The following is a 22,537-nucleotide window of genomic DNA, read 5'->3' as shown; positions in this document are numbered from 1 at the left end:
TGACACTGTAAAAGACATGCGTACCCGTTTTAGGTCCAGCTCAAGCTAAGCGCTTGCGTGTCCACTTACTCGCGCCTGCTAGGCTCGTCTCTCCTTCTTATGCGCCACTGTCGCCTCCTGCAGGCGGGGAGGAGCCACAGCCGCACAACACAACAAACGAGCCAATCATGTTGCGGCGGGGCGTGTCCTGCCTAGAAACGAGGTGGGAATCCGCGTCCCCGTTAGCAGCTCAAATAACTAGCGTGCCGGGCAAAAACAAGATTATTTTGACGATGAAAATATTCTTGAAGGATTAAAGGGGCGCTGAAATTGCCGACCACGGGAGAGGGGAAGCAGAGGTAGTGTGAAATATGAACGTTAATCACAGCAGCGTGCTTTAAATGTGACTTTTTCCGGTTAGTTTTGTCAAACTATCAAATGGATACAGTCTTTTATATTACTCTTATTCTTAATCCCTCCCCCAACGTTTACAGCAGTGCAGCACAGGATAACATGTACTGGACTAAACTAACATAGTTAGAAAGCGTAATTAGCAATACATTTAGTCATACAAGGACACTAAAATCCATGCATCTATCTTCCATATAATAATATAACGCTTCCTGTCTTTACAATAACCACAGGCAACACTTGGTGGCGCTGTTTCAAACTAGTGCAGTGGTGCCTCGAGATACGAGTTTAATCCTATTCCGTGACCATGCTCTTATCTCGTACACTCATATTGCTCAGAGTGTTTTTTTCAAGTGTTCTCTGTCAATTGCCCGTCCGTTGTCGTACGAGAGCGGCTCCGACTACAGGAGACAAATTCCCGGTGTGTTTTTTTGGTTTCGTATCTCAAAAAAACTCGTAAGTCGGCTCACTACTCTCAGGGGGCACCGCTGGAATTCCGAATCGCACGTCTGCAGAACACTGAAGGTACCCCGTACTGATACCTCGACTTACAAGTTGAATTTGTTCCATGACCAAGCTCGTAAGTTAACTTATCCGTACAACAAATTAGCTTTCCCCAAACGCATTCATCTGTTTCACTGATGATGATGATGATTGGTGATGAAGAGGAAGTCCATTTTGTGCACGAGGAGATGAGCTTGAAGTCGAGAGATGTGGACGGTCGCCTTGACGACGTCCTGTCCCGCATCGCCATGGAGACACAAGAGATCCAAGAGCTGGAGCAGCAGCTGACAGACGGTGAGGACAGACGCCGGCCAATCGCAGAGCTTGTCGTCGTCGTGATGTCATTGACGTGATGTCGTGGTTGTGACGTCGTCGTCGTGACATTGTCGTGATGTCATTTTGAAGTCGTCGGCGTGACATTGTTGTGATGTCATTTTGACATTGTTGCCGTGACGCTGTGATGTCGTCGTCGTGATGTCGCTTTGACTTCGTTGTCGTGACATTGTGACGTCGTCGTCGTCGTCGTAATGATGTCGTTTTGATGTCGTCAGCGTGACGTTGTGATGTTGTTTCGAAGTCGTCGTCGAGATGTTGTCGGGACGTCGTTTTGAAGTTGTCGTGGTAATGTCGTTGTCACGACGTCATCGTGATGTTGTTTTGAAGTCGTCGTCGTGATGTTGTCGGGACGTCGTTTTGACGTCGTCGGCGTGACATTGTGATGCCGTTTCGACATCGTAGTCATGACGCCGCGATGTCGTGGTCGTGCATTTGTGTGACGTCGTTTCGTGACGTCGTCGTGGTGATGTCGCTTTGAGTTCGTTGTCGTGACATTGTGACGTCGTCGTCGTGACGTCGTGATGTTTTTTTTGTTAGTACGTGAACATACCTCAAGCGAGGCTTAAACGAACGTCCTCTCCCGACCACCGGTGACCACCGACACACGTTTTCCCCCATTTTGTTCTTATAAACACACGGTGGCATTATTGTTGTAACGGTAACGAGTGTATCCGTTGACAAGATAAAACCCAATGATCGTAAAAAACGTATCGGTAAAACGGTATCGGAATACAAGATTTTATTGCAGCAGTCTGACAATCGTGACAGAGCGAATTTGTCTTGTAGTCTGATCCGGGCATTACGTGTTCTCTGTCTCAAACGTGTCCACCGCCAACGTGTTTTTTTTTTTTTTTTATAACTTTATTGGCCGTCAGATATTTACAGTACTACGTCAAAAGACACGCGACAAGGCTACAAATAAACTAGCTTTGGGATTCAAATATACTGTACATAATGGCGACGCGGAGTCGATGTCATTAAAGCCAATCAGCATAAAATCCTAATTATCGGCCGATCAGATCGGTGTAAAGTCCAGTAGTTCTGACATCATTGTCGTGACATTGTTGTGATGTCATCGTGACGTCGTTTTGAAGTTGTCGTCGTCGTGACATTATTGTGACATCGTCGTGATGTCGCTTTGACGCCAACGTAGCGATGTCGTCCTCTTGACATCACTCCGGTGACATCGTTGTCGTGACGTAGTGATGTCGTCTTCGTCGTGATGTCGTTTTGACTTTGTTGTCGTGATGTTGTTATAACGTCGTCGTCATGATGTTGTTATGACATCGTTGTCGTCATGACATCGTTATTGTTGTGACGTCGTTGTGACGCCGTTTTGACGTTGTTGTCATGACCTCGTTGTCGTGACGTTGTGACGTCGTCGTCGTGATGTTATGACATCGTCGTCGTGACGTCGTCGTCGTGATGTAGTCGCGATGTTGCGACGTTGACGTCGTCGCCGTGACGTGGTTGTGACGCGGTTGTCGCGTCGTCATCGTGACGTCGTCGTCGTCGTCGTGACGAGTGTTTCTCTTCGGCGTTTTTGTCTTCAGGGCAGATTTTGGCCAACGAGCTTCTGCAGAAGGACCTGGAGGGAATCCTCGATGGACTTCCGGAATATCTCCGAGGACTTCGACTCAAGGTTCCGTTTCCACAATTCTCCAAAGAAATACACGTACAGAACTCATTTCCTTAACAATTGCTAAAAAGGTCATCGATCAAAACCGGAACTCGAGAAAATCTTGCCACATCGTTACTGGCAGAATATATACAGTCGAAGCCAGAAGTTGACCTTAACTATATAAAAAGATGTCCACTTTTGTCTCACTGTCTGACATGAAATCCGAATGAACTTTTCCAGTTTTTGGTCAATTAGGATGAACAAAATGTGTCAATTTTGTATTTTTCACGTGACCATCGTGCAACACGGAATAGCTGACTTCTTGTGTGTGCGTTGTGTTGTGATGCATAAATGAACTTGCTAAACTTTTGTTTTTCTTGTCTACGGACAAAAGTTAAGTACATGTATATCATTTATTTATACAAACGTGATACGATTACCTGGGCGACACGGTGGCCGACTGGATTGCCTCACAGTTGTGAGGTTGCGGGTTCAAATCCCCGGCCCCGCCCGCGTGGCTTTTCTCCGGGCACTCCGCTTTCCTCCCACATCCCCCCCCCAAAAAAAAAAAACATGCGTGGTAGGTTGATTGAAAACTCTAAATTGCCCGTAGGTGTGAATGTGATTGGGAATGATTGTTTGTCGATTCGCGCCCTGCGATTGGCTGGCGACCGGTTCAGGGTGTCGGCCGGGATAGGCGCCGGCACGCCCGCGACCCGCGTGAGGAGAAGCGGTACGGAAAAAGATGGCTAGATGATATGGTCTACGTAAACCCCAACGGCGCCTAAACACCGTCGTCTGTCGTCGTCTTTGGCGACATCTTGTGTTCAAAAAAGATATTGTCACGAAGACGTTCAGCCATGCGAGGAGGAAGTGCTTTCACCCGGTTTGACCAAGAGATGAATAGACAACTCATCGATTATCAAAGGAATCAACAACTATTTGAAGAATTCATTCATCGTGTAGAGAGCTCGCTTCATGTCAAATTGTCCAAATCGTCGGAATTTCAGCCTCACAACGGCAAATATTCTCCGATTTCTGTCGTCCTCCATGAAAGCGGACTCATTTGATTTGTTTCTTTCAAAATAAGATCTTTGCAAATATTCGCTCTCATCCATTTTTCCTCCCCAATTTTCGGACAGATGTCACAGGAACTGCGTCATCATTCTGTTTGCGCATTTTCTCTTTTTGAATCACGAAATGGAAATGAAAACTTTTTTTATCCAATTATTTGAAAAATAATCAACAGATGAATTGATTATTCAAATAAGTAACTGTTAGTTTCAGCCCTAATTTAAACACCAAAATGTTCCCGCAAGCTTAATGCTAACATATGATGCGAAGCGCCATAGACGTGCTAACGGAAATGCACATCGATGTTACCGTGTGTCTCGGCGTACGGCGCAGTAGTTGTTCTTCTTGTTTCAGGCCAGTGACCTGCAGGCTGAGAATGAAGGGCATCAGCGCCACCCGGAGGACGCTCAGAGTCGCCGCAGGCAGCTCGACGACTCGGCCCGCGCTCGCGCGCAGGTAACCGCTGACCTTTGAACCCGCGTACGGCGGAAGCTCAGTTCTCAAATTGAAGTTGCTCCAAGAGTCCGTTCGCGAACGGTTTCCCGTTGAAATGAAGGAAAACGGAGGGAACGTCGCTTTTGCAACAAAACGTCAAAAGCGACGTTCCTCGTGTTTCGCGAGCGCGTCTGACGTTTGGCGACGTGCGGCCGCAGAAGATGGCCGTCCGGCAGGAGGCGCCGGCGGGGCCGAAGACAGAGGCTCGGGCTCTGAAAAGGCAGAAGGCGGGGCTGGAGGCGGAGCTGAGGAAGTTGAGGGAGGAGCTAAACCAACAGTTCAGACCGGGACAGGTGAGACGCACGCAGAACCGCGAGACCCCGTAAGCGGAAACCCGGCCCTGCCGCTTCCTGTTGTTATCGCGTGATGTCGATAACGCAGCGGAGCAGCCCCACGACCGGCACAGACCAAACCCAGGAGAAAAGGCTCGGACCGCGGGACCGGCCGGAAGACCGGAGACCGGGAAGCGTCGCGACTGGGAGGACGTCCAGAGGAAAAGACGCTGCTTGTCCATCGGGGGGCGCCGCACGCGCTCACGTGGACTCGTTGCTACACGACAAAAACAACACGAAGCAGAAACCGCGACAGGGAAACCAACCGCTACACCGCACAAACAGGTAGCGCACACATGCGCACGTTCGCATGGCAACAGTGTTCAGTGTGTCGGCGATGCACACACACACATACACTCAGGCGTGTACACGCATACACGTGCACACATACGACCTGTTGAGTCATGTGATTGTGAATGCGTGCGTCTTGTGCGTATGAATGTATGAATTTTTGTGAATGACACGCAGGAACATCCACACGACTAATGTTCACTGTGTGTGTGTGTGTTTGTGGATGTGCATTTGTGCGTGCGTGTCTAGGTTTGTGCGTGAGAGACGTGATGACTCGACAACAGTGTGCGCGCGTGTGCTGCGCGTATGCGGCGAGGTGCGTTGCGTGGAGCGAACGCTGGACAAGAGACGAGCCGAACTTCGCGAGGCCGACAGACGACTGACGGACGCGCGGGCGTGTTTCCGCACCAATCAGGTGCGCGCGCGCACACACGCGGGCCGCGGCACAGGGCGGGAAGCAAAAGTGCGTTTGTGTTCCAGGCGGCGTGCCAGCGCAGCGCCACCTGCCTGAAGCAGATCGCGCTGCGCCTCAGGTGAAGCCCCCAACTGGCTTTCTTTTCACACTTTTCAACACTATTGTACACGAGGAATACATTTTCAAAACATTTGTTACTAGTTTTATTATTACTGTACAATACTATTTAACAATGTTGAAACTTTTTTTACACAAATACTGTGTCGAACACATCACAAATGTTCATAATCATAATATTTAACACTAATTCACACTTAAACGGGTTATTTTTGTCTTTTGTTTCTAATCGATACGGTATGTGCTGAAAAGGTGCAAAGACGGACAATTTTGTACGGAATGATTGCAAAGAGCACTTTTTCACGATGTCTGTCGGATGTGATTTTGGGCGGGCCCAAAACGGGCCAGACGGCGCGAGCGGGTCGTGGCGCGTGTCGCCGCATGGCATCCAGCGCCGCAATCCGATCCGAAGACGCCGGCCGCAAAGCGCAAACGTGTCAGCGAGTTTGGCTCGAAAACGATCGTGTCGTCAAACTTCCCGTCACGCTCGTTAGCGGGTAGCGGTTACCGATACTCAACGGTACCGACGTTGACGGAAGAATATTCAATCCAAATGTTTTCAATTCAACATTTCTTTGGCACGGAAAGTTGCTCGGGAGAGGACGTTCCATTTTGTTTTAGATGGCAGCCATTTGCTGAGTTCATTGTTTCCCCTCATGAATGTACACATAGCAGCCCATATGGAAAGATAAAACCGGAATTGTTGACATTTTGGCAGATTTATTCAAATAAATTGTAATATCCCACAGCCAGAAGTATTCGGACCCTTTCCTCGGTATTTAGCAGAAGTCTTTTTGGGAATGAGGCAACGAGTTTTTCCCACCTGGATTTGGGGATCCTCTGCCATTCCTCCTTGCAGTTCCTCTCCACTTCTGTCAGGTCGGATGGTGAATGTTGGTGGGCGGCCATTTTCAGGTCTCTTCGGAGATGCTCAATTGGGTTGAAGTCAGGGCCATTCAAGAACAGTCACGGAGTTGTTCTGAAGCCACTCCTTCGTTATTTTAGCTGTGTGCTTCGGGTCATTGTCTTGTTGGAAGGTGAACGTTCGGCCCAGTCGGAGGTCCTGAGCACTCTGGGGAAGGTTTTTGTCCAGGATATCCCCGTATACATCTTTTCACTCGATTGCAACCGGGGGTCCTGCCCACAGCGTGATGCTGCCACCACCGTGCTTCACTCTTGGGACCGTATTGGGCAGGTGATGAGCAGTGCCTGCCTGGCTCTCTCCACACATACCGTTTAGAATTAAGGCCAACAAGTTCTTCTTTTCCTTTGGGCTTGTCGCCACAGCGCGTCATCCTTTTGCATGGAAGCCTACCTCCTGCATGGAAGTCTCCTCTCCAACACCGACGGCCCTCACGTCTTCCCTCACGACATCCATCAACCTTCTCTTTGCTCTTCCTCTCGCTCTCTTGCCTTGCAGCTCCATCCTCATCATCCTCACTCTCTCTCCTCCGGACGTGTCCAAACCATCCGAGTCCGCTCTCTCTCTAACTTTGTCTCCAAAACATCGAACCTCGGCCGTCCCTCTGATGAGCTCATTTCTAATTTGATCCAACCCGGAACCTCAACATCTTCATGTGCTCTGCTTCCTGTCGTCTCTTCAGTCTCTCTCTCATGCGTCCATCGTGGCCGGCCTCACCGCTGTCTTCTAAACGTTGCCCTTCATCCTAGCAGAGACTCTTGTGTCACGTGACACACCTGACGCCTTCCTCCACCCGTTCCAACCTGCTTCTTCACTTCCTGAGCACACTCGCCATTGCTCTGGACGGTTGACCCCAAGTATTTCAAGTCCTCCACCCTCGCTATCTCTTCTCCCTGTCGCCTCACTCTGCCCCCTCATTAATGCGCATGTGTTCTATACTTCAGCTGGTCTTCATTCCTCTTCTTCTTCTTCAGTGCATGCCTCCACCTTTCTAACTGTTCCTCCAGCTGCTCCCTGCTTTCACTGCAGATCACAATGTGATCCGCAAACATCACGGCCCACGGGGATTCCAGTCGAACCTCATCTGTCAGCCTATCCATCACCACTGCAAACGGGAAGGGGCTGTATGACCTCTTTGGACAATAAAAGCTGTATTGTGTTATGACCATAACTCTAAATATGCCATATTTTCAAATCAAATGTATTTCAAATTGGAATATTTGATATGAGGTAATTCGAGCCTTGAATAAGTCAATAAATCCTGACACAGATTTGGATGCAATAAGAATAAATATGTAAAAGAAATGGCGGCCTCATTCCGAGGTGTTGGGCTGTGAAAAGCCCAGGTCTCGACCAATGAGAGAGCCGGTGCACTCTCCTCTTGACCAATGGGAGAGGAGCAATCCAAACGTTCCAAAGCTACACGCAAAATAGACTTACATTTGCAAGTCATGCGTTGAAATCAAACTTTTGTTTGTAGTTGTCTCATATAAAACCAGCTTTTGTCACCTGACGAGTGAGGTCACGAGGACTCCGCTCTCGGCCAATGAAATACGAACAGCTTTGAAAATAAATGTACAAAATATACTTATCTGCATACTAAGACTTTGTACGTATCGTGGTGAAATAAAACTTTGCAGCTGTAACACAAAAAACGTCATAATGGTGCCAAACATACATATGCGATTGCATTTGGATGTTTTGTTTGTAAATACAATTTTGAAAAGAAGGCTGAAGATGAATAGACAACTGAAGGCATATACTTCTTCCACATCCTTTCATCATGATTTTAATTATTGCTTTTTAACAGGAGTTAACATTTCTATTACTTTTTTTTAACCCTATTAAACAGAGTTCTTCGCGATGAGGAGGCGGAGCTTAGCAGGAGGATGAGGGCGGAGCATCAGCGTCTGAGAGAAGTGAAGGCGGAGCTAAAGGATCGAGAGGCGGAGTCCCAAGCGCTTTGCACGACAATACACATGGCCACGCACAAGTACACACACACACACACACACTGATTTAGCGTCCCTTTCTGTCGTGTGTGTGTGTGTGTGTGTGTATGTGTGTGTTCATGCAGTAAGAAAGAGTGAGTGTATACACACATTTATGATGTGTGTGTGTATAAAGTCAAGTTAATTTGTTTCCCAAAAGAGTCTCAAAGGGCTTCACAGGCCCACAGTTGGCAAAGATTGACGACATCCCATAATCAAAACCCCCCAATCACACACACACACACTGGCACGTTCTGATGTGTGTGTGTGTGTGTGCATTTGCAGACTATCTGAGCTCATGTCCGCGTGTCAGGAGGCTCGTGCATGTTTGGACTGGACCCTCACTCAGGTAACACACGCGCACAATTGTCAATGAGTGTTGGGTCAGTTGCGTTCTTGTGTAGACCAGGATGCAAAGGTTGAAGGTCACATTTTCCTTATCAGTTTGTGTGTGTGTAGGTGGCGCTAAAAACCACATCCAAAGATTCATCATCAACTCGCAAATCAACAAAAACACACAAGGTCAATGGCAACGCAACAACACACACACACAGATTCTACAAAAGCATGAAATCTTTTTTGAAAGGTTTTGAAAGCTTTAAACGGGATGACAACACATTCCGACAAACAATAGGACGGTCCTCACAGGCATATCTTCTTTATCCTCTTTGACGAACAAGTGCAGCTTCCCGAGGTGTTTTGAATGAATGACGCTGCCCCCGGTGGCCGAGATGCGCACAGCATAAGGAGCAGCACAAAGTCCACTCAATTGACGCAACAACAAAAATGTGGCAAAAACTATTTGAAGATGTCATTGATGCTTGTTTTTATACGGGACAATATTTGAGTACATTGAGTTAGCTTGTGTAGGAAATGCATTTGCTTTTGCGATTTTCCTTTCCAAAAAAACATGACTAACATTTTTGTTGTGGTTTTCTTTTCTTGGTTTTGGGTGTGGTCAAGTCACAAATTCAACTCATGTCAAGGCACCACACTGATTTTACGAACATTTTTTAAAACTAATTTCCATAACTTATTGGTAGCTTTGAACACAATTTTATGTTTAAAGCTTTCCGATATTTTATTTATTTCTTTTTTTGTAAACAATTTCCATCACTTTTAAACATTTTCTTGAGTACTTTTTATGTGATTTGTCATACTATTTTACTCTTTTTTTCATGAGGACTTTGAAACATTTGTAACAGTTTTCATGACGACTACATTGACCTTTTAAAGTGGCTCAGAACAGGCCCCCAATGTGTCACGTAAACTCGACACAGCACACAGACAAATTTGAATGAATCATACCAAATAAAATAAGTGGGCAATTTGATAAACCCAGGCTTGAAAAGACCAAGACAAAGGGCCGCCTCCTCTGCGGCGCTGCGGGCGTGTCAAATGGATGCGCCACAAGGGATCAAACATACTGACGGAAAATCACGTTAGGAGGTTGCTCAACTTCAAAACGGAATGATTAGCGTGAACTATAATCCAAACAACAAGCACACAAGTCAACTGAGGCTCGTTGTCGGTGACGCCGCGGGAGGAGGAAGCCCGGGTAGCCAGACAGTCGGCGCCGCCGCGTTCACTAGTATCAAGTTGCCCACCGAGCCGTGTTGTCTCTCGTGGAAGTTTACGAAACTAGCCGTCGTAAAATGCGCACTGCGGAGTCGGCCGCTAATGTTGATGTTCAGCTCGTCATCTGCGTGTCTTGAAAAAGTCAATCCATCGCTTTTTTTATTTCCTCTTTTTTGGGGGGGGGGGGGTCAAAACCGGTCCGGTGAAGACGCATTTTCGGGCTGCAGCCATCGTTAGCAAAACAGATAAGTGCTTGGTGCCACTTTAGCAATTTTCATTTTAACGCTTTCAGCACTTCCTTACTCGAAACAGCGCATCAATTATTTTCTGGCTTTAACACAATGTGAACATTCCAATCCTTTTCAACTATCCACTCGTACAGCCATTGGTCCATTTTCCTTACTGCTTCTCGGAACCTATGCCAGTTATCTTCGGGCAAGAGGCGGGGTACACCCTGAACTGGTCGCCAGCCAATCGCGGGGCACACATAAACAAACAACTCACATTCACACCTACGGGCAATTTAGTCTTCCATTAATGTCGCATTGGTGTTTTGGGGACGTGGGAGGAAAGCCCCGCAGGCACGGACGGGGGCAACATGCAAACGCCACACAGGCGGGGCCGGGGGTCGAACCCCGCTCCTCGGACACTCGTTAACACTTTTATATAAAAAAATAATAAGAATAAGAAGAATTGAAATGACCCAACTTTATTCAAACAAACAACATTCCAAGTTTCTGGTCAGTTGAATTGTTTTCATATCTTTTTTTAATGACTCTGCTGATTAATTGCTTATCAGAATTTTTTTGGAGCCTCAGAAAAAAAAACTAAATCCATATTGGTTGGGCCCTATTTTTTTTTGGGGGGGGGGGAGTTTCATTCATACTTTTGAACACTTTACAACACAAACATCATCATTAACTTTTAAACAATTTTCGTTTGTATATATATATTTTTGAAATCACTATCTTCGTTCCTACTTTTTAACATCAAGCCTTTTTGAACACTGGTCATTTTGTAACAGTGTTTTCCTTGCTTTTAGCTTCAAACTTTTGAAACTTCCTTTTATGATTCGTGTACTTTGAAAGCCTTTTGAAGAGCACTTTCGTCAACTTTTTGTGCGCATCTAGATGTGAGCGCCGCACGCTGGACTATGGCGGCATCGCACAGACGACAACAAACGTCAACACGGAGACGACGAAGATGAGGATGAGGAGCGACAGTACCTGCACCGCAGCGGGCCGCCGGCAGCTAATGACTCACTTCCTGTTTGGGTGGGAACGAAACAGCTTTTATTTTGAAAGTGTGGCGGGAGGAAACAGGAAGTCAAAGAGATGCAAGTGTCGTCATGACAACCAAACAGCAGCGCAGCACGTGTCCAATGGGATCAGCTCTCTGTTTCCGTGGTTACCGTTGCTGAGGAACTTGCAACCTCAGATGTAAAACAGCTCACGTCCGCCTGCTCCAGTGTGTGCACGCACACACACACACACACACACACAAACACACACACACACGTGTTGTTAGCAACTAAGAAAAGTTCAACACATACATATGACTGTTATGTTAAACACAAATATACACGTGTGGAGATAAACGTGCGCACAGTCAATTCAAAACACACTCAGTGTTGTCAACATTTGCGCATGCACGCACGCACGCTCCTCGTGTATTCAGACACACACACACATACACATTACTGTTGTGTTATGTACTAATAAACTCAGTTTCGTGTAGTTAAACACAGTGCTATGAACAGTCACACACGCACTCTCCTGTTGTGTATTCAGACACACACATACATATTACTGTTGTGTTGTTAAGACACGCACACACACTCACACACTATTGTAGACGTATACACCCACTTATATGCACTTACACACAAACACAGTGTTGTGAACAGTTAAGCACTCTCCTGTTGTGTAACATTTAACACGCGTACATATCGCTGTTGTGCTGTTAAACACAAGACACACACAGCATAGCGTTTTGTGTACAGTTACACGCACACACACAACCCGACATTGGCGCACGTGTAGTTTGACAGGCGTTCTCCGTGCCACGCGCGCACTCACCCGCAGGCGCCCGCCTGCGGCGGCGGCCAGCAGGGCGGCGCATCGAGCAGCTCCACCGCTCAGCCGACGTGCGACGTCGCGGCGGGTGTCGAGCTCGGAGGGCGCGTCCGCCAGCAGGCGCAGCAAACACGGCAGCCACACGCTAACGCTATGGGCTAACCTGAAACCAAAGCACTTCCTGTCAGTGGCCAGAAGGGGGCGCACTTGACACGCACATCAGTACGACCTTTGTTGACTTTTTGACATTACTGGTGGCTGACTTCTTTTTGCACTTGTGTGAAACATTGCCTGTACTGTAAATACAATAAAGGTTTGAGCCTGGAACAGATTAGTCTAAAAAACAGAAAAAACTAAACTTCATAAGAATAGATAAATTAACTTTTTCAACATTTCATGTTTTTTCTAATTGTATTAACTCTTTTTTGACACTTAATAAAAATAGATGTATAAAGTATTAAAAAAATAGTTTCATATTTATAATTACATTTCAGTTTTAGAAAAACTTTGAACACGTTATAAAACAATTTTCAATCGTGCCATAAAAAAATAATTTATTGATAGTTTAGAGAACTATTTCTCTTCATATTTTTTAACACTTGATCAAATTATTTCATGAACATTTTAACTAGGGCCGCAACTAACAATTATTGGAATAATTGCTTCATCCAATCCTTTATTTGGAATTGACAGAGCAAACGGATTCCGACTAAATCGGAAAAAGGTTGACGATTGTTTTCCGAAGTCAAAGCAAATGTTTGCAAATGTCTTACTTGTTAAAAAAGACAAACATAGTCAGTCTGCGTTGTTATGATAACAAATATAATGAATTAATATTTACTGTTAAGAGGCATTTGGACAATTTGAAGTTCAACAATGTCTCAACGATGAATCAATTATCAAAAATCCGTATTGATTAATTTGACAATCTATTAGTTCTTGATTAATCATTGATTTTCCTTAACATGTTATTAACCGGTTAGCACGTCTGCCTCACAGTTGCGAGCTTGCGGGTTCGACCCCCGGCCCCGCCTGTGCGCAGTTTGCATGTTGTCCCCGTGCCTGCGTGGCTTTTCTCCAGGTACTCCGGTTTCCTCCCACATTCCAAAAACATGCATGCGAGGTTCATTGAGGACTCTAAATTCCCCGTAGGTGTGAATGTGAGTCTATGTGCCCTGCGATTGGCTGGCGACCAGTTCAGGGCGTACCCCGCCTCCTCCTGCCCAAGGATCGCCGGGATAGGCTCCGGCACGCCCGCGACCCGCGTGAGGAGAAGCGCGACAGAAAATGGATGGATGGAAGTTATTCACATTTTATATTCTAATTATTTTTTGATAGTGTTTTATTAACATTTTAAAGTTATACTTTTTTTTTTTTATTAAAGTATTTTATTAACATGAACAGTTTTTTTTTTACAGTTTATGAAAGTGTTTTATAAAGATTTTAACATTAAAAAATTGTTAAAAAACTTTATCAAACTATTTTGTTTTTAAAACTATGAATTTATTTTATGAACATTTTAACAATTCTTTTTGTAGAGTTTTCTTTTTAACACGTGAAAATATTTTCTGAACATTTTATTTCCTTTGTTTTTTTAGAAAAACACGTTGACAGTGCCAATGTGCGCGTGTGCGTGCGCACTGACCGTGGCCACGCCGCCGTCAAGATGCATTCGAGGGCCTGAAGCGCGAAGATTCTGGTGACCTCTTCCGGGGCGTCGCTGACCTCCAGGTAGGCCGGCACCACGCGACCGAGACGACGTAAGTGACGACACGCGGACACGCCCATCCTAAACACGCACACACGCACGATGATGTCTGAGGGGACTCGCGCGCGTGCACGCACGCACGCACGCAAGCACACGCTTACCTTTCCAAGTAGGCCGGCAGCGCCCGCGCGTAGACTCTCCTCAGCGCCACCTCGTGTTCGGCCTCCATGTGCGTGAGGATCAGACGCAGCACGTCGTCATGGCGACGGGCCCTCCTGGGGGCGGGCGAGGGACCGGCGGGGACCGACGAGGGGGGGCTCTCCAAAACCGGCAGCAGGTCCAACAGACAACGCAACGCAAGCTGCGCACGCACGTGCGCGCACACACACGCACGCAACAACTAGTGTTAGTCAGGTGTGGTCGCCAAGGCAACGTGCGCATGCGTGCGCAATACCTGGAGGACGTCGGCGTTTTTTGTCCCGTACAGAAGTTTGACCAACGCCTCGTACATCACGTCCGCCCGCTTCAACGCACGCAACTCGCTCGAAGCCTAAAGACACATGCGCGCGCGCGCGCACACACGAGGGACATGATTCAGATTATCTCTCACTCACACACACACACACAATACTAAAAAAAAAGTAAAACACGCACACGCAGTGAAATGTGTCTCAGTATAAAACAGGAGAAACATTTGGAGAATGAGGTGTGAATGTGTGAGTTTCAGGTATGAATGTGAGCGAGCCTTTTTTCAGCTGTGTGTTGTTGTAGCGTGTGTCCGAGAGTGTGTTTTCCTTTCAAGAAGTCTGTGTGAGAATATTTCTGTAGTGTGTGTCCGAGAGCTTTTCACGAGTCCATAGAAGTGGGAGAAAAAACATCTGTGTGTGTGTGTGTGTGCGCGCACGCACGCACGCGCTCACCGTGTTGACGACAATGTGGTGCAGGCAGCGAACTCCCAGCATGCACTTTTTGGGCTCGTGGTGGTCGCTGATGAGGAGGGCGGGGCCCAGGAGGCGGGGCAGGTGAGGGGCCAGGGAAGGGCGTTTCACCTGCGCCCACAATGACATCACTCAAGCTCAGCTAATGGGGCGCGAGAACCGACTTTCGCGCCATAAATATGAACATAGAAAGATTGGACACGCCCCTTTTGAGACACTAAGCTAGAAGGTGAAAGTTGTTCACGTTCTCCCCGTGCCTGTGTGGCTTTTCTCCGGGCACTCCGCTTTCCTCCCACATCCCCAAAAAAAAAAACATGCACGCTAGGTTCATTGAAGACTCTAAATTGCCCGTAGGTGTGAATGTGAGTGCCAATGGTTGTTTTTGTGTGCCCTGCGATTGGCTGGCAACCAGGTCAGGGTTGACCCCGCCTCCTGCCCGAAGATAGCTGGGATAGGCTCTAGCACTCCCGCGACCCGCGTGAGGAGAGGCGGTCAAAGAAAATGGATGGATGGATTGATTTTTAGATAGCTAGATGTCAATGAGAGCAAGACTCGTGTCAATGAGAGCATTTGAGTAGTGTTAATGAGAGCAAGACTCATGAGAGAGTATGAGAGTGTTTGCGTACTCCTCAGGAGAGCCCTTTAGTAGTTTGTGTGTGTGTGAGAGCTAACCCTGAAGGATGTCCCTCACGGCAAAAAGATGCCGCACATTGCGCCGCGAACGCTCACGTACGACCGCGACAAGGCTAGTGGGAGTACGCTTTCAACGGTCAAATTCTGTATTTCTTTTTCCAGTTGCGATGTGAACAAGTTACAAACAAGGCCCGTGGCCCACGTGGACACAATCGGCCGGTTTTTGGGTGGCGATTTTTGCTTTACGCCAGACGATCTCCCGTCTTCCACGATGAATTTTAAGACTTCGCCTCAATCCCGATAATCGGGTCCCAAAACGGATCGGGGCCGACAAGCTTAAATATCCAACACGACCGACAATCTTCGCGCGTGAGAAAAGCCAACATCTCCGGAGTCACGCCGGCGAGAAATGTAGCCGATGGAGAAGGGCCCTGATTCGGCAACAAGGAAGCGACCGCAAACCAAAACGAACCCATCTTAGCCGATGTTGTTGTTTTAGTATCAAAGCGGCTCCCCCGCACGGCGCCGAGTCCTTTTATTTCTCGACACCACTTCCGCCTCCGTTCCCTTCGGCGACAGGCGGCAAACGTCGGCGCGTGGCCGTGTCAGGCCGTCTTCGCTTTTGCGAGATCATGTCTGATCGGAACAGAATCTTTGTGTGTGCGGTGTAGTGGGGGGGATGATCTGTGAAACGCCTGATTTTGGATCTTCGCGTGTGTGATCCAAATCAATCTTTACTTCGTTTCGATGTCCACGCATTTTGCCTTTGACGGGAACGTCGCCCCCCGGGGGTTAGCCGGGCCGCTAAAGGGCGCCGGCGGATCGAGTCTTCAGATCTGTAATTGCCGTCTTTTGACGCGTGATGATTACGGTGGCCGAGACAGGTGACAACAAATGCAAACGCACAACAAAACACGCTTCCTCCGACGGTCTAACCGGTCCGGGTTAGCGGGAACGACGGACCGAGTGACGAAATGGGAGACTCGTGCGAGTTTGAACGAACCGAGTTCTTAAAGAAGTGCTTACTTTCCAAAATAGCTCGCAAGTAACTTGAACTGGAATTTTGGGGGAGGAAATGGCGGCGTTGAAGCGGATCACGTCTGCGTGACGATTTGGCAGAGTGCGTCTTGTGAAGTGTGTGTGTGTCCCGAATGTGACACGTTGGCCGTGTACGAATTCTTATTTTGCTATCGAACGCCATTGTTAAATGTGAACTGCTTTGTGCGACGAAAGTCACCGCGTGCCGGGGCCGCACACAGAATCGAACGTTCATCGTCACGGCGATCCCGGCTGCCACCATCAACCACGCTAGCTTTTTCGAAGGCAGTAAGTTGCGTCACCTTTGAGCATCAGCAGAACATTTCCGATCCATTGATTTGCCCGCTCCCAAAACAAAACACTGAAAAAAAAAAAACCCCACCTGAAACTTGCCATAATTTGCTCATTTTCATTTCAGTCCCCTCACGTAATGTTTGGCACTGGGCAAATAAATCTGGCTTTTTTTAGTTGAAACTATTCCTGTTGTATATAACTTGATTTCTATAGTGCAGGTCTGTTGATTGAAGCCGACCTGTTTTTGTGCGTGTTCGTTTGGCCCCCAGAGAACGCGTGAGCGATATCATCGGGAGAGATACAAAGACATCACGACATGGATTTGATTTTGCGGTTGAAAAATGTCAATGTACTTTTTTACTTAAGTATATTCATGTGTGTACTTTTGTACTTTTACATAAGCAAGGAAGCGGCTTGAGTATTTTTTTCCCCCCAGTCCTGCATACGAATACTTTTGCCATCTCACCGAGCGACACGGCTGAAGCTTTTCGAACGTGTGGTGATGCGGCGAGAGTGAGCCATCTACCTCCCACCCCAACTTTCATTTCATTACGATCATCTTCGAGGCCCGTTGCGCCTCAACCTTCGTCGCGTGCGCGATGCCGTTCGCCTTTCCGTCGCGAGCCGTCTCGGCCACCGTAATGACGTCGCGGCGCCGTCCGGCTGCATTGCGGTTAACGCGGTTCATTTGTTTCGTTACCTGGAAGAGGGTCCACGCGAACGCCGACTCGACCTCGTCGCCCCGCTGCCACGCTTCCCTTCAACACGCGCACACGCGCTTTCGTAAGACGTTATAAAACTCTTTGATGAATAATTGACGGTCGGCGTCGTCACTTGGTGAGTCGAGGCCGCAGGACGTCCAGGACGGCTTCCAGAATCCCACCGGCGCCGACCTTTGCCCCGTCGGCGCCGGCCCGTTCCCCCGTCAGCATGTGGGCGCAGTCTCGCCAGCTTCCCGCTCCGAGCAACGACGCTCGAAGACGACGGGCCGCTTCTCGGGACGCGCGGCTCGTCCACGGCTGCTCCTGCGCGCAGAAAGAAACGCACATACAGGAGCTCGGACACAAACGCACACAAGATACAAATTGTGACAACTTGAAAAATGGCGTGCACGTGAGCGCTTGAGTGTGTGTGCATTCTTACCTGGGTGTGCGTGATGGCGTACACACACACATGCGGCGCCACGGCCACGAGGACCCCTCGGGCGCGTCTGTCCGGGCCCGCCGCCTCCACTTTTCCCAGCAGGCCTTGCAGGGCGGCGCACACGCGGGCGGCCACGTCGGGCACGCGCGCGTAGCGATCGGGCGTCGGGGGGCCGTCGCGGGCGCGCTCGTACGCCGGCAGAGCGGCGCGGCCGATCAGAGCGCAGACCGCGGAGACGTACGCCGCCTCCAGAGCCGCTTCCCCGTCGGCCGAGTCGAACAGCCGATGAGGATCGGCCGTTCGGAAGAAGCCGGCGACCGTATCCACGAGAAGGCTCGGGTCCGGCGGTCCGCCGATCAGACGCTGCTGCAGTTTGGACAACAACGCGGTGATCGGCGGGAGGGTCTCGTCGCCGTTGCCTTCCAGATGAAGCTCGTCAAGTAACCGTGAAAATTCAGTCATGGCCGTCTGAAACAACTGCATTATTTACTTTACATATCAATTTGGTCTTTTTATTTTCCAATTGAAATATTTGATTTGCTTACTTTTTATATTTCTACATATAAAAATGACTGTTTGTATGTATGTTACAAACCTTTTTTTCCACATACTAATTTGGCATTTTATTTTTTATAAATTTACCTTGTTTTTTATTTTCATAACGTTTTATTCACCTATTTTTTGGTTTGATTTTTTCATTTACATATTTTTTTGCGGGGGTTGTTTTTTTTCTTTACATAGTAATGTGGTTTTAGATTTTGAAACGTTCCAATATTTTCTATATAAAGACAACTCATTTATATAGCGTTTTTCTTATGCACATATTTTGATTTTATTTCTCTATTTTCAAATAGTTTTATTTCCTGTGCAGTAGTTATTAATCCACCATTAATGAGAACATCAGCACCTAATATTGTAGATATAATTACACATTTTTCAAAACGATCATTACGAATGTAAGGGGAAAAAAATAAGACTTCACATCGACCCTTTCAACTTGGCACGTTTAAGCTCAACAACTAATAAACAACCACGACGAATACACTCTGATGAAGAATATTTGTATCGTGTTTACCTTTTAAAAGAAGAATACTTCGGAAATCATTTTGATGTGAGAATGATGAGAAAATGTTCACGAAAGAGATGCGACGGACACTTCCGCCTTGAGTGCGCTCGTCTGTGAAATGTTTCCTCCCGGAAACCAAAACCAACTACACAAAAGTTCCGAAAAAAAAGGTTCCTAGCACCGACCTTTTGAGGCCTTTAAAATTCTAAAACTGTCAGCAGTAAGAACATACACACTTGAAAGTTCAAGTTTAAGTGGTTTGAACAAGCAAGAGGAAAGATTCGTTTACTTTTCCTGAACAACGTTTGGTTAGCGAGCTAGACTGTTCGATGTAAAAATGTGTGTGAAGAGTTGACAGCATAGAGAAAATTTGGACACGGTCACAAAGACGTGACAATCGACAACCCCCCATAAATACCAAAAGGCCGATAGATTCCACAAGACGACCACACAGCACTGTTTTCTGAGACTGACTAAATGAATCTCTCCCTTCACTTCAACATATTTGCTTTGCACCGAAGCAATTTTAAATCATAATAGTAATAAATACCACATAATAGTGCTTTTCAAGGTACTCAAAGAGCCTTTACACTTGCACACATTCTTCACTGCCTCCACAGTTGCGCTTTGGTGGTGGTAATCGAAGTGTAGCCACAGCTGCCCTGCGGGGGGCAGTCCGACAGAAGCCCGGCTGCCGTTCTGCACCTACGGCCACTCCGACCACCACCGTTATGCACGGCTTTGTATTTTATGGTCTTAATTCAAAGCTGAAAAGTACTCATGTGATCAGGATAAGTACGATGGCAAACGTTTAATTAGACCTGAAAACACCAAATGTGTTCCAACGTAATCAGGGACCACCACAATTCTTCTCATGTCGGCCCCCTGGGCCAGAGACTACTTTGATGATTTCTTGCTTACAAGTCTGGAGCACCACCTGGATCCTCTTGCGGACCCCTTCTGGACCACCGGGACCAAACGTCAGGTCGCCAAACTCAATTTTGGATTGGGTTGTTTGTAACTGCAGTCAGTGAATAAATTAATGAATTTACCAACTCCAAGTCACAAGTACTCTTGGGTCTCTCACACACACACACACACACATTCATCAAAGGGAGGTTTGTGGTGTTCATTACCTTCAAAGCGACCCTTTAACCCAATTAAGGGCCATTAAAACATCACCGAAACATTCATTTCTATACGTCGTCAACATGAATTTGTCTTGTTGGATCCTGAGCAGGAAGGATCTGTTGAACCTTCTCAATGGTCGTCATGGCAACGCTCATGCGTGACGGTCAGATGTCATCGACCAGACGCGCACCACTCACATCCTTTACTTCCCGTTTGCTTTTCCTTCTGCTACACGAAGTCACAGGAAATTAACACACGCACAATGTTCACCATCTGAAATGAACGAACAACTTTCATTCATTCATCCTGGAAGTCATTCTTTTTCCGCCCCCCATTTCATATAATAATAACATCCCCATGGGGAAATGTGTTATGGACTCTGCGAGTCCTGCAGTACACACTGCCTTAGACGGTACACAGCCAAATACACCGCTTTGAAAAATCAACACCTCAAAAAATGGTTGCAGCCGAGAGCAGGCACTCTCCGCGAGTGCATTATTGATATGTACTTTCCAGATATTTCTTTTCAAGTGCGGACCGGGGTGATGGATCATCGCGAATAATCTCTGGCCTCAAATCGTCTCCTGCTTTGAGGAGAAAGAAACACAATTTCCTCGGTTTTCTTCACATTCGACAAATTCCTCCATTTCAGCGTGAAATCGAGGAATGTAGCGAGGCCGCGAAAGGTGAACCGCGACATAGCGAGGGACTTTGTGAAATCAAACCTTAACAATTAAGAGTTCAATTTCATTTGAAGACTATTTTTAGCATTATTTGAATTACAATAAAGCAAAGTGTACATGCTAGCAGCATTAGCTGCTAACTAGCCAAGAACAAAGTATATGAATATTAAAAATGTTTGATGTCAATGTCTTTCAGTTACATTTGTATGAGGCACAAGGGAAGAAAAAAACAAACAAAAAAAAAAATCCTCAAAACACAAGCAAGGACTTACTTTAGGTCGACTGATGATGTCATCCTTTCTGCTGAGTCATGTGGCTCACTTTTCTCGCTCGTCCTCTCAATGGCTAAAAGGTTGCGTGGAAGTTGCGACACAACCGCAAGTTACACGACATGAGCTGCTTTCATTTGGCACTTTGGGGGGAATACATCAGAATTATTTCACTTAATTTTTTTATGAATAAAATACATCAATTTGAAAATGTTGGAAGTTTGCTTTCTGTGACCACAAGAACCTTTTAAGGATTTGGATCATTTTCACTGCTGCAACTAAATAAGACGGGCATAGAGTTGCGCGACATTTCACTTCTCATTTCAGCATTTTCTTGGGTGCACATTTTACAGTCGCCAACCAATCAGCGCTGACAGGAATTCGTTTGCCCTAGCTGCTTTTATTGGTCAACCAATCAGTCACAATTAATTGAGTCTTGCCTCACAACATGGATCTTAACTCCGCCTCCTCTCATTTTTCATCATCACTTCTTCAAAATGGGATTCAAGTCAATCTTATGAGAAAATAAAACGTTTCATTTATAGATTTTAAAAAAAGAAGAAAAAAATGAATATTTCTGAGATTAACAGTTGTAATATTACAAAAAGGCCCATTTAAGTATTTGATAAATTAAATATTTGAGATTAAAGTGGAATGAAGTTTGATAGGTTCATCCATCCATTTTCTGAGCCGTGGGTCGCGGGCGTGCTGGAGCCTATCCCAGCTAACATCGGGCAGGAGGCGGGGTACACCCTCAACTGGTTGCCACATACAAACAAACAACCATTCGCACTCACATTCACACCTGTGGGCAATTTAGAGTGTGCAATTAACCTGCATGTTTTGGGGATGTGGGAGGAAAGCGGAGTGCCCGGAGAAAAGCCACGCGGGCACGGGGAGAACATGCAAACTCCACACAGGCGGGGCCGGGGATTGAACCCCGCTCCTCAGAACTGCGAGGCAGACGCTCTAACCAGTCGTCCACCGTCGCTGGATAGTTTCAAGATAGTCATAATTATCAAAGTTGATTACGAGAAATAATGAAAATGCTCAAGAGAAAAATATATGAGGAATGGTTTTTTTTTTCCCCTTCAAAACAACCTTCAGGAATACATTTGTGAGTTTGTTTTATAGTGAAATAATTTTAGGAAAATTCAGTATTCGATTTTATTGAAGCTGAGCTATTACAATGATAGTCATTGCAAAATAAGTTGTACATGACTGAAATAAAAGTACATCTCAGATTGAAGTTGTAATTTTAAAAACGTAGATTTGACAAAACTGTAGAGTTCAGATTAAAGTGACAATTGGACAGAATCAAGTTAAGAATTAATTTGAAGTGGTCGGTCAAATTAAAACGTATTAGTCTTAAAACAAATAAGACTTTATGGTAAAAGTACGTTGACTGTATACGGACGATCAATTCATATCTTGTTTTTTTTCCAGTGATGATCCACTTCAATTTGAACCAAACTAGTATTGACATGCTTTGC

At 46.6% G+C, this 22,537-nt stretch overlaps 2 protein-coding genes across 19 annotated transcripts; one reads left to right on the top strand and one right to left on the bottom strand.

The window, feature by feature from the left end:
* Nucleotides 1–90: 90 nt before the first annotated feature.
* LOC133475676 (centriolin-like) lies at nt 91–11,335 on the top strand. 15 transcript variants are annotated; one of them, XM_061768889.1, is made up of 13 exons: nt 95–338; nt 870–915; nt 1,001–1,188; nt 2,784–2,872; nt 4,280–4,381; nt 4,579–4,713; nt 4,802–5,037; nt 5,293–5,458; nt 5,524–5,576; nt 8,350–8,490; nt 8,774–8,837; nt 8,948–9,010; nt 11,197–11,332. In XM_061768889.1, exons 3-13 carry the CDS (start codon nt 1,032–1,034, stop codon nt 11,200–11,202), a joined length of 1,212 nt encoding a protein of 403 aa, XP_061624873.1. In that variant the 5' UTR covers nt 95–338; nt 870–915; nt 1,001–1,031; the 3' UTR covers nt 11,203–11,332. The 15 variants fall into 15 exon arrangements, 11 of the variants coding, with proteins under 11 accessions (XP_061624875.1, XP_061624873.1, XP_061624876.1 ...); XM_061768892.1 differs by having other exon boundaries at nt 870–970; nt 1,080–1,188; XM_061768893.1 differs by having other exon boundaries at nt 96–338; nt 870–970; nt 1,083–1,188.
* On the bottom strand, nt 11,336–22,467 carry tti2 (TELO2 interacting protein 2). Of its 4 annotated transcripts, XM_061768873.1 has the most exons (10): nt 18,971–19,963; nt 17,896–18,363; nt 17,587–17,777; nt 17,453–17,510; nt 14,770–14,898; nt 14,304–14,399; nt 14,011–14,210; nt 13,787–13,930; nt 12,145–12,304; nt 11,336–11,525 (listed from the first exon to the last, which is right to left on the bottom strand). In XM_061768873.1, the coding sequence occupies exons 2-10, from the start codon at nt 18,355–18,357 to the stop codon at nt 11,454–11,456; spliced, it is 1,512 nt and encodes a 503-aa protein (XP_061624857.1). In that variant the 5' UTR covers nt 18,358–18,363; nt 18,971–19,963; the 3' UTR covers nt 11,336–11,453. The 4 variants fall into 4 exon arrangements, with proteins under 4 accessions (XP_061624857.1, XP_061624856.1, XP_061624855.1 ...); XM_061768872.1 differs by lacking the exon at nt 18,971–19,963 and adding an exon at nt 21,048–22,467 and having other exon boundaries at nt 11,336–12,304; XM_061768871.1 differs by having other exon boundaries at nt 11,336–12,304; nt 18,971–19,968.
* Nucleotides 22,468–22,537: the final 70 nt, after the last annotated feature.

The sequence above is a fragment of the Phyllopteryx taeniolatus genome, chromosome 3 (assembly GCF_024500385.1).
Source record: "Phyllopteryx taeniolatus isolate TA_2022b chromosome 3, UOR_Ptae_1.2, whole genome shotgun sequence".
Classification (NCBI taxonomy): domain Eukaryota; kingdom Metazoa; phylum Chordata; class Actinopteri; order Syngnathiformes; family Syngnathidae; genus Phyllopteryx; species Phyllopteryx taeniolatus.
The sequence above is the reverse complement of the archived record's forward strand: the minus strand, read 5'-3'. Positions and strand labels throughout refer to the sequence as shown.